The sequence below is a fragment of the Oxyura jamaicensis genome, chromosome Z (genome assembly GCF_011077185.1).
Source record: "Oxyura jamaicensis isolate SHBP4307 breed ruddy duck chromosome Z, BPBGC_Ojam_1.0, whole genome shotgun sequence".
Lineage (NCBI taxonomy): Eukaryota > Metazoa > Chordata > Aves > Anseriformes > Anatidae > Oxyura > Oxyura jamaicensis.
In genome coordinates, this window is record NC_048926.1 from 3,520,463 (window position 1) to 3,533,005 (window position 12,543).

The 12,543-nt window shown below is 40.8% G+C and overlaps 1 protein-coding gene across 5 annotated transcripts in view; it reads right to left on the minus strand.

Moving 5' to 3' along the window:
• CZH18orf25 (chromosome Z C18orf25 homolog) overlaps nucleotides 1-12,543 on the minus strand; it is a 43,265-nt gene that overhangs the window by 22,140 nt on the left and 8,582 nt on the right. For all 5 annotated transcript variants that reach the window (XM_035309729.1, XM_035309724.1, XM_035309725.1 and 2 more), the window contains exon 2: nucleotides 5,437-6,253. In XM_035309729.1, coding sequence (XP_035165620.1) covers nucleotides 5,437-6,160 — 724 coding nt within the window. In that variant the 5' untranslated portion in view covers nucleotides 6,161-6,253. The remainder of the gene's footprint in view (nucleotides 1-5,436; nucleotides 6,254-12,543) is intronic.

Genomic DNA, 12,543 nt, shown 5'->3' on the forward strand with positions numbered 1-12,543 from the left:
TATTAAGGCATGTTAACTCAGGAAAATAAAACTTTTCTAATTGTGTCCCTTGGATATGACATCGGGGAGGAATTAGCAAATATCGAGTCAACCAACAGTATTAATGTTAAAATAAACATTTTACACTCACTGAAGTTATCATAAATTTTGGCTTCAAAAATATTTTTATTCTAGAATTCTCAGACAACTCTGTCACAAAGGTCTCATTTGTTTTATAAATCGAATTAGTCCAATTCCCTTGCAATTTCAGTTCTGAATTCACCTGAAGGAACCCGAAACATCATGCAACAAGAGGTTTACTTCTCTTAAGCTGTGGTCCAAGATGCCACTGTTTAAATTATAAACCTGAATAATTATATGCATTTTACTTAGCTAGTTGAACCCTTTTATAATGGACATACATAAAACCGTACACAGATAACAGAGATAAAGGCTGAAGCAGTGACTGCAGCCTCTGAAGTTGCCAAGCCCAGATCTTACCGCTCTTGGTTTAACTTTGGGAAAAACAGTGAACACCAACGGAGAGAATAAATGACACAAACACATACAGAGGAGCACAAAAAGATACACAGACACTGTGCTAATACACGAGGTGAAAGCAGCTTTTGTCAGGTGTGACAGCAGAACCCAGCTCCATCAGAGGAACAACCCACAGGCTGTATCAGGTCAGAGTGATGCCGATGCCAGCAGCACACCTCGCACCGACTACAAGCATGACCCTAACTGCAGAGCCAGCGGCCGGCCGTGAGGCATTTTCTTACGATACGCCTAGCCAGTGCTAAAAACAGGCTGGATGTAGCTGAAGGAGGATTTTCTCCTTCCAGCAATCAAAGCGATGGCTAATCTGACTTTAGGATGATCAGGAAGTGCTTTAGCAGCAAGAATGCAAGGCCATCCTCATCTCACTCTGCTATTAACAAGAGAAGGCAGCGGTATCTGTATTTTTAAGTTCACTCAGGAATCCTCTAGGAAGCAACAAAGCCCCAAGAAGGTCAGGCTTTGCACCTCCAATGCATGCATGCTGGCCTAATGCAGGAACGTCACCTAAGGTGGTCCACGAGACAACCACCACGTTAAACTACACAAAGCAGCTATGTAAACTGACAATTTAGTACATAAATACGAAACTCGTGGGATTCTCTAGCTTAAGATTAATAGAAAATATCTCATAAGGGAGAGAAATCATTGCACAACCTAAGCATACTTACTAATAAAAGCATAAGGCACTAACTCTATATTGGGATTCCACTGAGCATACGAAATTACAGTATCACTTGAACAATACATTCATTTTAGGAGCTATTTAAATGAGGTATACGTAAGACCTTCAGTAACAGCTAAACAAAGCCTGGGATTACTCTCTTTTTACTTTTGAGCAGTAGAAATGCTACCAGTTGAGCAGCAGCAATGCTACCAGTTGACAAAGACTTTCTATTAAAAACCCTACTTCTGAAGTCTTTTCTCTCAGACATGCTGGAAATTCATCATTCAGGTCCACTGCCCCAAAATAAATCACTTTATAGTAATACCTGCCATCTTTTTGATGGTATTTAACTAAAAATAGTTAAGTAAAATGGTACCTTTTTGCTAAAATGTGGTTCCTTTTGAATATTCAATGTTTTTCCCCCTAAAAAAAAGTGTTTCTTCTGTTCACATACTCCTAGTGCTGAGCTGTTGATATGTTTGTATTTACTCTTCTTTAGTCAGGGATCTTATCCCAAGACAAAAGGACTAAACAGCAGCCTGACTTCCGCAGATTTAAGAGCTGACACCTTTAAGTAATGTTGAGTAAGTTTTAACTGCAACTTAAATTAAAACCACTGCTGACAGTGATATGTGAGATACAGTATAGGCAGGCTTTTAAAGTTAAGAATGAATTAGCACAGTCAAAGCTGACAAAACTGTTTTGTAAACTAAAGAGACTATGTACTGAAATATACATTACCCTGTAATGTCATTTTTTAAAAGGCATCATTCGTAGTATATCTACAATTTACAGTAGCAGCAAATCAATCTGCTTCAAAGGCTTCCCTTGCAGCTCTACTTATACCATACCTTACTCAGTTGTCATTTACTGGTGGCCTTTGGTGTTTAAAAAATGTCTAAAAATGCATTTCTATTAATATTAAAAAGCCAGCATTTATCAAATTGGTCCCCTTGCTAACTGCAAGCTTGCAGCTCTAGTTTTAGAAGTTAGCCAAGACACTATCACCTGCAGAACAGCACCTAGGAAACTCCCATCATCTCCTTATGGGATCTGTTAATTACTACCCAAATAATGACCACGCCCAAAGTCATTCAATTTAGGAAACCAGACAACAGTTAAGAAGTCATGCTGCATCTTCACTGCAATCAGCACTGGTGGAAGATACCTAGCATTAGCCTACCCTACCCTTCCAAAGGGGGAGCTGACTCCAAATCACTCTGATTTTTCCCTATTCTTAGATTTGTCATTCTGCGTTCCTCCAACAACATTCACCCCTTGGAAGACGCTTCAGCCAAGGTCTGTGCACTAGCCTTCGGAGGAAGTAAACTGGCTCAGTGTCCCTCACATGCATCGTGCTCCTCTCTTCAGACTTCTGTGTATTAAAAATCCTTTTCTTTCTTTTTCAAACAAATGAGCTGCAACATCTTTTTTAAGATCAGTACTGCAAACTTAACAGATTTTTGAAAGCCTAAAACGTGAGTCATCCCTATTTCAATTCAGACCTCTTCTTGAGTTGTAGAGAGCACAATGGCGGTGAAAGGACCATTTTTTCATATTGCATTTAAGTTTTTTAAAAACCCTTTCCTTCTTCCAAAGAAAAGTGTTTACAAAGAAACAAGTGTTGATTTCCAGACTTGCTCTCGTGCCAATATCATTAAGAGTGAACTTGCATGATCAAATCTGAAAGCATTTAAAGGGAAACCTTTCAATAGCAGCAAGTCTAGAAGAATTATTTTAGGACTTGAAGATCATCCCGTTATGCCCAAAGCGAATGCTATCTAGTTTTTGTTACAGCATGGTAAAATCCTACTGCCAACAGAGAGACTCAATCATTAAGATATAATAAATTATTCCTCACCTGCAATAATTCAAAAATCATGGCATTAAATGAAACAAAGAGCCCAAACTGCTTGAGTCTGTGAGAAAATTCTCACTAGCATCCACGAGGTTTAGGCTGACCCTGTGTTTTCAGATTTCCAGCAATGCTTCATTACCCTGTATAATTTTCAGATTTTCATATTTCAGGTTTCCAGCAATGCTTCGTTACGCTGTATTATCTTTTAACTACTTGCTCCTTCCCAAAATTTTGAGGATGCTTAGAGCACAAAGCTAAGCACGCTAAAACAGCTTTCTGTTCAGGAAAACAACCTAAACCACGTTGACCATCCCAACAAGAGGGCCCAGGAACCTGTCACTGCAGAAGGGGGGTTGGGGGGGCACTGGGAGCCCCCAACCTGCACCTCCACGGCACCTGCAAAGCCTGCAAAGAATGCAGGAAGCATTTTTGGCCGCCCCTGTCCCATCTCTGCAGGGGATGGTTTTCCCTTGGACTAGCAGACTGGTTCCCACAAACCAATGTTGTTTCTGTTTAAAGGAAAACTGCAATCTGGCAGGTACATGTTGTGCCTAATCCCAGACGGACAGCTCAAAAGTTTTGCCATCTTAAATGTAATTTGGTGCCAGGTGGGTGATAGCAGCTACCAAATAAATAAAGGTCACTGTCCTCCAAGATGGGTTTTGCACTCCCACATCTTGCAACCCAGGTAAAATCAGGCCTTGGTTTAATAATCACCTCTCATGATGAGACCTGGAGCTCAAATACTGAGGAGCCAATTGACACGGAAAAGTACCCTGGCATGCCTTCAGATCTCAGCACTGCAAGTCAGAACTCTAGTCAGATCTGAAAATACCAGGTGGTACCTTTCTGGGTCACAAGGTATTTAACAACTTTATAAAAAAATGAAAACAATATACCCTGGGGGATTTTGTACTGGGGGTGGGTAGGTTGTTTTGGGAGTAGACGGGCTGAGCTGTCCCAAAACTCAGTGAAAGAAAGCTTTCTTACACGGGCTTTACATTAGGTCTTATTGCCCAGCAAAGTATAAATAGAGTAAATAAAAAGGCACAGAACTACAGAAGCTAGAGGTCTGGCTAGCTACTAAAATGGTAAAAATAATTTTAGAGTCTCTATTAAAATTTTACTGCACAATAATTATAGGAGGATTATGCCTTTCCCAGACTTTCCAATAATAAACATTAACTTCCTTTGTGCAACCTGCTTCCTAGCAGTATGTGGGAAAAGTGCCAGTTCTCCTGGTGGCAGGATCGCTCACCATAACCAAGCCAATTAGATCATTATTTGTAAATCTGATGCAAATATTTTAAATAACTCTATACTAGTAAACATTAATTGAGAAACTTAAGATTAATTATTGCAGTTTTCCTTTCCATCTTCTTGCCTTACATAAACTTAAACTTATCTCCAAAAAAACTTCTAGCACAGAAGGCAAAAAGTCATGTAACCCAGTAAAAATTGGCAAGCCGAAGAGTTTATTTTTATGTGATTTTATTTTTGATTGCCATACGATGGTGGTTCTATGGTATAATATTCTGCAAGAGTAGTTCACACAAAATCCTGTCCATGGCACTTGGGCTAATAAAATAACAAAGACTCAGCAGACAAGAACTTGAAGAATTAAACTTTCTTTCACTAATAACATCAGAAGAAGGCCCCTAAAATTTCCTGCCTCCCATCTTTTAACATGGATGTGTGGGAAAATCAAAAATAGAGAAATCAGAGATCCTTAAAACATAGGAAAATGGTAACAGCTTTGTCTAAAACACTGAAAAATTAGATTTGGAAACAGCTTGGGCACCTGTGTAAACGAATTCATGTCTCTGTCCCAAACTAGGTGACCATCAGCAACCTGCAAGAATTTACAATAAGGCTAAGAAGGTTTTGTCATGCACTGAAATGGAGAGCTGAAAGCACAGTGTAAGTGCAGTAGTGAACAGGGCCTTACTATAACACAGGCAAGAGGTATGCCATGTTATTTCGAACACAGCTGCAGAGCTGTGGTCTTAATATACTAAAGCAAAGCTGGCCACTTATCTTAAGAATGTATTTATTAGATTATCACCATCTAATGGGATTTAACAGCACTGACAGGAATTCATATAGGCTTACAAAGGAAGAGATCTGAAAATTCCAGAATTCAAAGATAGTCCTTCCTCCAATTTACCATTTCTACACTTTGTTGGTATGCAAAAGTGCACTGAAACCTCAGAACAGATTTTAAAATTTGCCCATATCTTGTTAATATACTGCAGTCTTCAAATTTACAGAGCTGCAGTTCTGGTTTTTCTCAAGTGTCACTCATCTAATTTAGCATGACAGCTGAGAAACGATGTCAGATGCGTTACAGTTCAGTTTAAAAAACATCCTCTACCTGGTATCTCTGCAGTGATTGTCTTGCTGCTCCCTGAAACCTCTTCATCATCATCTGATGAACTCGTGCTCGAGTCACACGTCAGGTCACTATCACTGGTACTGCTGTCCTGCAGCAGGTTGTACTTCTTGCGAGCAGCTGCCTCCCGCTTCTGTCTTAACAGCCGGATTCTTTCTTTGTGCTTTTGGCTTCGGTGACCTTTTACCTTGGTAACTCGACCATTCTGCTTATCGCTAGACTGTCGGTTTTTCTTGGCAGCCATTGTTGAAGTTTCGCTTTCGGACCTGGATCGCCTGGATTTCCTCCCAACTGCAGCCCCAGATACCCCCGAGGGGTCTCCCTCTACAGCAGCTTCAGCTTGACAGGGCTCATTCTCTTCTGTGGAAGACAACGTGTCTGAGTCAGCCAAATGCCCACTGGAAGAAGGGGAAAGCATGCAATGATTAGAAGAGTCACTCTCATAAACTCGACTACCCGTTGGCTTATCACTCTCCGTGGACGCCAGCTGAGACTCCGAGGAGTCTCGCCTCAGTTCCATCAGTAAGCAAGGCATCGAAGAGAGCACTGCAGAGTCTGACGCAACAGGCACACTGTCCTTCTGAGGATGTGGCTCCAGTTCTAAAGGTCCATCTTCATCAGGAGTGGTCTCTTGCTTCTCAGAAGCCTTTGGAGGAACTTCTGAATCGAGAAGTTCTTCTGCTTTTCCCACCGCCTCCATCTTCATTTCAGAATGCCGAGGTTCTCCTGGTCTCAAAGCATGGAGCACGTGGTCTGGAAGACTGAGTCAACTAGATACGGTTTTCAGCAACACAGCAGCCTGCACAAGAACAGAACAGTAAGAATCATTTACCCACATAACTCTCTCAACCAACTTGTTGCTTTAAATCACAGAGAGCACTGCTCAGCACCATACTGTTTTTTTCATTTACTTTTTTCCTAGTGAACTCGTCCCATTACACACCAATCTACTCTTCCTTTTACATGCTTATGAAAAACAGCACTGGAATCACAGTAATCATTTCTCATCTCGCTAGATTAAAACAGATCAGAAAAAATATTTATGAACTTTTCCTTTATAAAAAGATTTAAATCCGTGTATTATAAGAAACGTATACTAAACTTCTTTACCTAGACCTTTAAACAATTTAATGGAGAACTTTAGTACCTATAAGCAAAGCCAGAGTGAAAACTCTGCCAGAAAAACAGCATCAAATAGTATGGCCTGCAAGCAACAAGCAGTATCCACCCACACCACTATTTTACTTTAAATTATAATTTAATAAATTGCATTGCTTCAGCACAAGTACGAAAAACAAGCTATTTTTCTGATTAATAACTTGCACGTTATCAACTAAGCAGCACTTAGAGCACCTTCAGGGAATTAAAAAAAAATAGCAGTACAATATTTATCATTTTATCTTAATTTTTCACACTCTGCCTTCAACCCAAATTTTCATTTGGAATTCAATGCAAGAAAAAAGAAGGAAGTTCTCTCTGTTACCACATTCACTTGCAGATTAATTGTACAGAACGAATGGTTCATGAGTTTAGAAGTATAGAAAACAACAAATTTATGGCACTTCAAAAAAAAAAAGCATAGACACGTAAGGAAAAGCAATATTAAGCTTTACTATTTTAAAACAGCATTTTTGCAGACAAGGGCTAATAGCACTTGAGCAGCCTAGGAGAGCATGGATGGTTCAGAGAGATTTTTCTATGCCCTGACAATCCTTCTTGTCTCCCCATCTATCCCAGGCTGCCTGTGAATGCTGCTACCTGTAGCAGAGTAAGGCTGCTTCTCTGGTTCAAGATGCTGTGGGCTGTGCTGTCTGCACCCAAGCCACTTCAAAACTTCACTTTCAAAAGAATATTAAAGTAGAGGTCGTGTCTCCTTCAGGCAAATGAATGAAATGCTGGATGATGCAAGGGATTTATGAAAATAAACACGGGAAACACCAGTTAAGGAAAGAAAACTTGGTTAATAACAGACAACAGAAGAAAGGCACAGGTGACAACTCTAGGTTCTAAATACGAAAAAGGAAACAACAACAACAAAAAACAAGTAGAAACTCCATTTCACATAAAAAATAAAAGGATAGAGTAAGTTTAAAATAAAGGAAAATATATAGAGAGAAAAACGTTCCCAATATTTGCACTGAGAAAAAATCTCTTGAAACCACCTTAAAAGAAGAATTTCTGGAGATGGTAATTTAACTTAGGTAATAAATATCACGTAAGAGCCCATTTATTTATCAGGCCACAGCACAGTATCAACAAACCCACATGACGAATATGCCTTTGAGACAACGGCATCCCAACGGTGTAATAAAATCAGTATTCCTACGTATTTCATCTGCAAATCTACATTACCAAATAATTTTCCTAGGAGACATGAAAGCGAAGCAGAGATTTGATGAATATACAACTCTTAGCAAGCCATTCACAGCGGGGTGGGTACTGTATCTGCTAGTGCAACTCCCAGCTTTTGCTTGGTAATACACTTTGAACAGAAAAACACCTTTCCTACGAACTTTGAAATGAGATTTCTACTCATGCAAGAACAAACTTGGTTGCTCAAATATATATGGAAAGAATAATAGCCTGGCCAAAAGAAACGCATTTTAAAATTCAAGCTAGTAACTACAAAACAGACTCTGCAGTCTTCACCCTTGAAGTCAGGGGAGCCCAACACAGACCTCAAGGGTGGCACAAATGGACTAGGGATTTTTTTCTTGCAAGCATCCTATCCAGGAACATCATCTACTCACAGACCCCAAAAGGAATATAAAGACATCAGTATTTGAATTCCCATCTTGCTGGTCTATCAGACAAAAAAAAAAAAAAAAAGGCAAAAAAAAAAAAGCTTTATCTACATGCTGCAACCTTGCTGAGTCTAATTCCAAAATAAAGCCTTTTATTATTATGCAGGATCATGCTTTGACTACTCAGACCATGCCAGGCCTCTTTTCACTCAGCCTGCTATAACTTTATAAAAATTCCAAGCTTTAACAACCCAAATTCCGACAGTCACAGAACCACAGGACAGTTTCTGTACAACAGGTCTAGTCCGACGGTCTCTGCTCCCAGCTCCTGCCCACTCAGAGCAGGACCCGTGAGATTGGGCTGGCCACAGCCTGGTCCCGTCAGACTTCTGGCATGCCTGCAGGCAGATCCCACGACCCCTCGGCACCCCCATTCCTGTGTTAGCGCCCAGGTGCCAGCTGGACTCCACGCTGTGACCACAACCTGAAGCAGCTGAGCAGATTGCCACCAAGCTGACTACCAGAAGGGTACACATGCCCATGTCATAGGTCCTGACGGTCCCAGGATACCGTACCTGTTGCTCAGATGTGACCTGTCCTTCATAAATGCACGGCAGCAGTTTCCAACCACATCTGCACCCCTCACGTGCCTGTGAACGGCCTCCAGGAGGATTGCACTGTAATGCTGCTGGGCACCACGGTGAGGCCAACCAGCCTGGAGCTCCCCAACTCCTCCTCCCTGCTGTTCCTGACCAAGGGAGTGCCATTTGCCTTGCTCCGGTCCTCAGCAGCCTCCCCAGACACCAGGAGTCTTCACGGATGGTAGAGATGGTATCAAGGACATCCAGCAACCTCATCCATGGACTCAAGTCTGCCCTGCTGGCTTACGTGATATTCCTAGCTTCATCTGCAGTAATTCTAGCATTACTGTGTATAAAAAACTGCACATTTATCTTGGGGGAAGGTTTGTCGTGATTCAAACAGACTTCGCTGTAGGGAAGAGTGCAGACAGTGTGGGGGTAAAACATCTATGCCAAGGAAAGTCACATCTCAACGAAGAAAAAGACATTGATTTAGCTCTATTGGAGAAATGTATAGATCATAAAGAGAAATAGACTGTACTGAAAAACTCCCGTCCTTTCTTGTCACTCTCTATTCTTGCAATGGTGTTAGAAAAGGTGATCTCAAGGTAACACAAGAAAAAGAACAGTTTTCTTCTTAAACGAGAACAACATAGCACTGAAAAATAAGTTGTGGTGCTTACAGACACAGATGGATACTTAATTAGATATTGCTCAGAAATGTCATTCTCCTTTTTCAGATGCACAGATATTGACTCAAAAAAAAAGCAATTCTATAAAAAAATCTATAAAAACTTCTAGGATAGCTTTTTTCAACAAATTATTTTATTTTTCAACCACACATAGCAAGTACCACTACGTGGAAACCTTTAAACATCTACCGGTACACTAGAAATACTTTCAAGCCACGGACTTGTTTGTGTAAGCACACAATTTGCTCTCTTTGAAAACTGCATTTTTGTGAAGAAAGCCAGGAGAATTCCAAAGGTCAGATGAGCAGAGACAGCCCAGCCAGTCCAACAGCTCACTGCCGCTCACGGAGATGGTTTTTACCCCCTGTTCACGAGTGGGCAAAAAAAAAACAAAAAACATACACACAAAATATAAGAAATGTTCAGCCAGAGCTGGGAAGGGAGGGCATGGAACAAAGCATCCCTTCAGATAAAAACAAATCTGACAAAAAAAAAAAATGCCTGCTGTCTGGTCTCATCACACCTTGAACTCACAGGTTCCAAATCCCCACAGGAAGGACCGCCAAGTGTTTCCTTTACAGCACTGTTTGCCCTGAGATTTTTGAAGATAAAAAATTATTAAAAAAAAAAAAAAATTAAACAGAGGTATTAGTAGTTCTGAAGAATAACGATTGTGGAATTTATGCTATTAACATATTCTACTGCACAAATAATTGTGTCAAGGACAGTATGGATGCTCTTAGTAACTGGCCACATGTGCATCCTTCATAACATTTTTGTTTTGCTTTCAACAAAGCAGATGTCCTTTAGAATTTTAAATCCTGCCATGTCAGTAGGAAATGAGTTTCACCCAAAACAAATGATAAGGCCTGACATGCCTAATAAACATCATGATAGCCTCATCTTCATTGCACATCGTCTTTTTAGGTGTTATTGAACTGATTCATGATAAAGAATGAAGCCAGCACTCTCAGCAGCTGTGGGTACAACTGACTCAGAACTAAGCCTCTCACAGCAGCCTGCTCTTAAAAGTCACGGTAAAGAATAGAATCACAGAATATCCTGAGTTGGAAGGGACCCACAAGGATCATCAAGTCCAACTGCTGGGTCCCCAGTGGACCATCCCAAAAATCAGACCATGTGTCTGAGAGCATCATTGCAATGCTTTTTGAGCTCTGCCAGGCTGGGTGCTGTGACCACCTCCCTGGGGAGCCTGCCGCAGTGCCCCGTGTTAGCGAACCTTTAGTTCACTACTGGCACATTTCACAGAACAGCACAGGCTGGAAGGAACCTCCAAAGATCACCTGGAAAAGGGAGCCTAGATGAGAATACCTAGCACAAAGCCCAGTCACACCTTGAAAACCTCCAGTGATGCAGACTCCACAATGTCCTCTTCCTCAGAGTCCAGCAGATCACTTCTTTTCCCTGCTTATGACTGTTCTTACACCAGTTCCAGCAATTGCTTACATTAAGAAATACGTAACTAGCAAAATACTTTTAATGCTATTTTAACACTGAAAGAAAATAGGTTGAACTCACCTCCTCACACCACTAGCCATTCATTCACAAGCCATAATTTAAAAAAAAAAAAAAAAAAAAAAAAAAAGGAGAAACCATACCTACAGTTTTGCAGAAAATAGTATCAGGTATGTTTTGTGACTAAATAAATGAAAAGTTAAACTGCAGTGCTGCAGATGAGTTACTTGTTTAGAAAACGGAGCTAACTAAAGCAGTCTGCCCAAAGGAAATACACCTTACAGCTCCAGTTTTCATCCAAATGTTTTTACATTTACATGGACCTAAAGAATACAGTGGCTCAAACTTCCATAAACAATGATTTCTATCAGCAGAGGATTATCTCCCATTTACCCAAAGCAACTGAGCATGGATGGAGTAAGAGGTAAACACTTTTTAAACAAGCGTATACAACTTAGCCCAATAAAACTGTGTAAAAGGGTCTTTTTTTTTAACATTAAAAAATGTAAACATTCTGGCAAGAGCAGCGGGAGCTCTGAATCAAGCACTTAACTAAGGATAGGGGAGATGGGAAGGACAGGAGCAGCACACACACTGGATACTGAGGAGCTGACTGTAACACCCAAGACTAATTCATACTAACAAAGCAGTAAGTTGGACAAACACCAAAGTTATGCCCACTTGTGACAGAGAATCACACGACTCTGGAGATGTGGAGTTCCACTGACTGGCCACTTCCGAATGTTTGCCGAAAACCTTTGCAGGTGTATCCACGTATTTGCCATGCCTTCTCTTCTGCTCTAACCTGCTTCCGTGCCAACTCATCAGTGCCATTCTCCTACTAACACTACGCGTGGATGTGCCCAACAACAAAATGCCTAAGTAATTAAAAACTAATCAATCCACAGAATTAGACCACTAAAACAAAACAAAACTTGCATGATGACAAACAAGGAAGCTGCGATGCTTTCTGGACTTCCCGACTGCTGTCTTTTGTACTCCTCCACCTCCTCCCCTGGGATACCGCGCATTCTTAGCACATGCCTTTTATTTCCCTCTAAGTGTCACACATACCTCTGCACTTAAAACAACACAACTGCCACCAGGACTCAATTTAACTCAAGACAGTTGACTCAGCGCTGTGTGGATGTGCGTGCACGATGCTCTAGAGCAGATTTTTCTTAACACTGAGCCACCCCCACATGGATACTGTGTAATTTATATAGTGTTCCTTTGAAAATGCTGCCCTGAAGCTGACTCACGAGCATACAATTCTACCTAAGGCACATTTCTGGGAGTGGAGTTGGCTCTTTATCAGATGATTCATAAATCAGGCCTGGTAGCAACCCTAAAGAATAGGACCCTTTCTGAAAGGGACGTGGTAAGAGAATTGAGGTGTGAAATAAAAGAAGAAAGGATTAAAGTAATGCTCTGTTTCAACTGGTTTTGCATAAACAAACCGAGGTTAAAAATAGGCTGCTCCTACTGCGGGCTCAACAGGCTGGCTATACAAATTATTCAAGGCAAAATACAAACTACAAGCATATGTATTAAACAAAGGTTCGTGAAGCATCCTTTGAAACCTTTAAAAGCAAT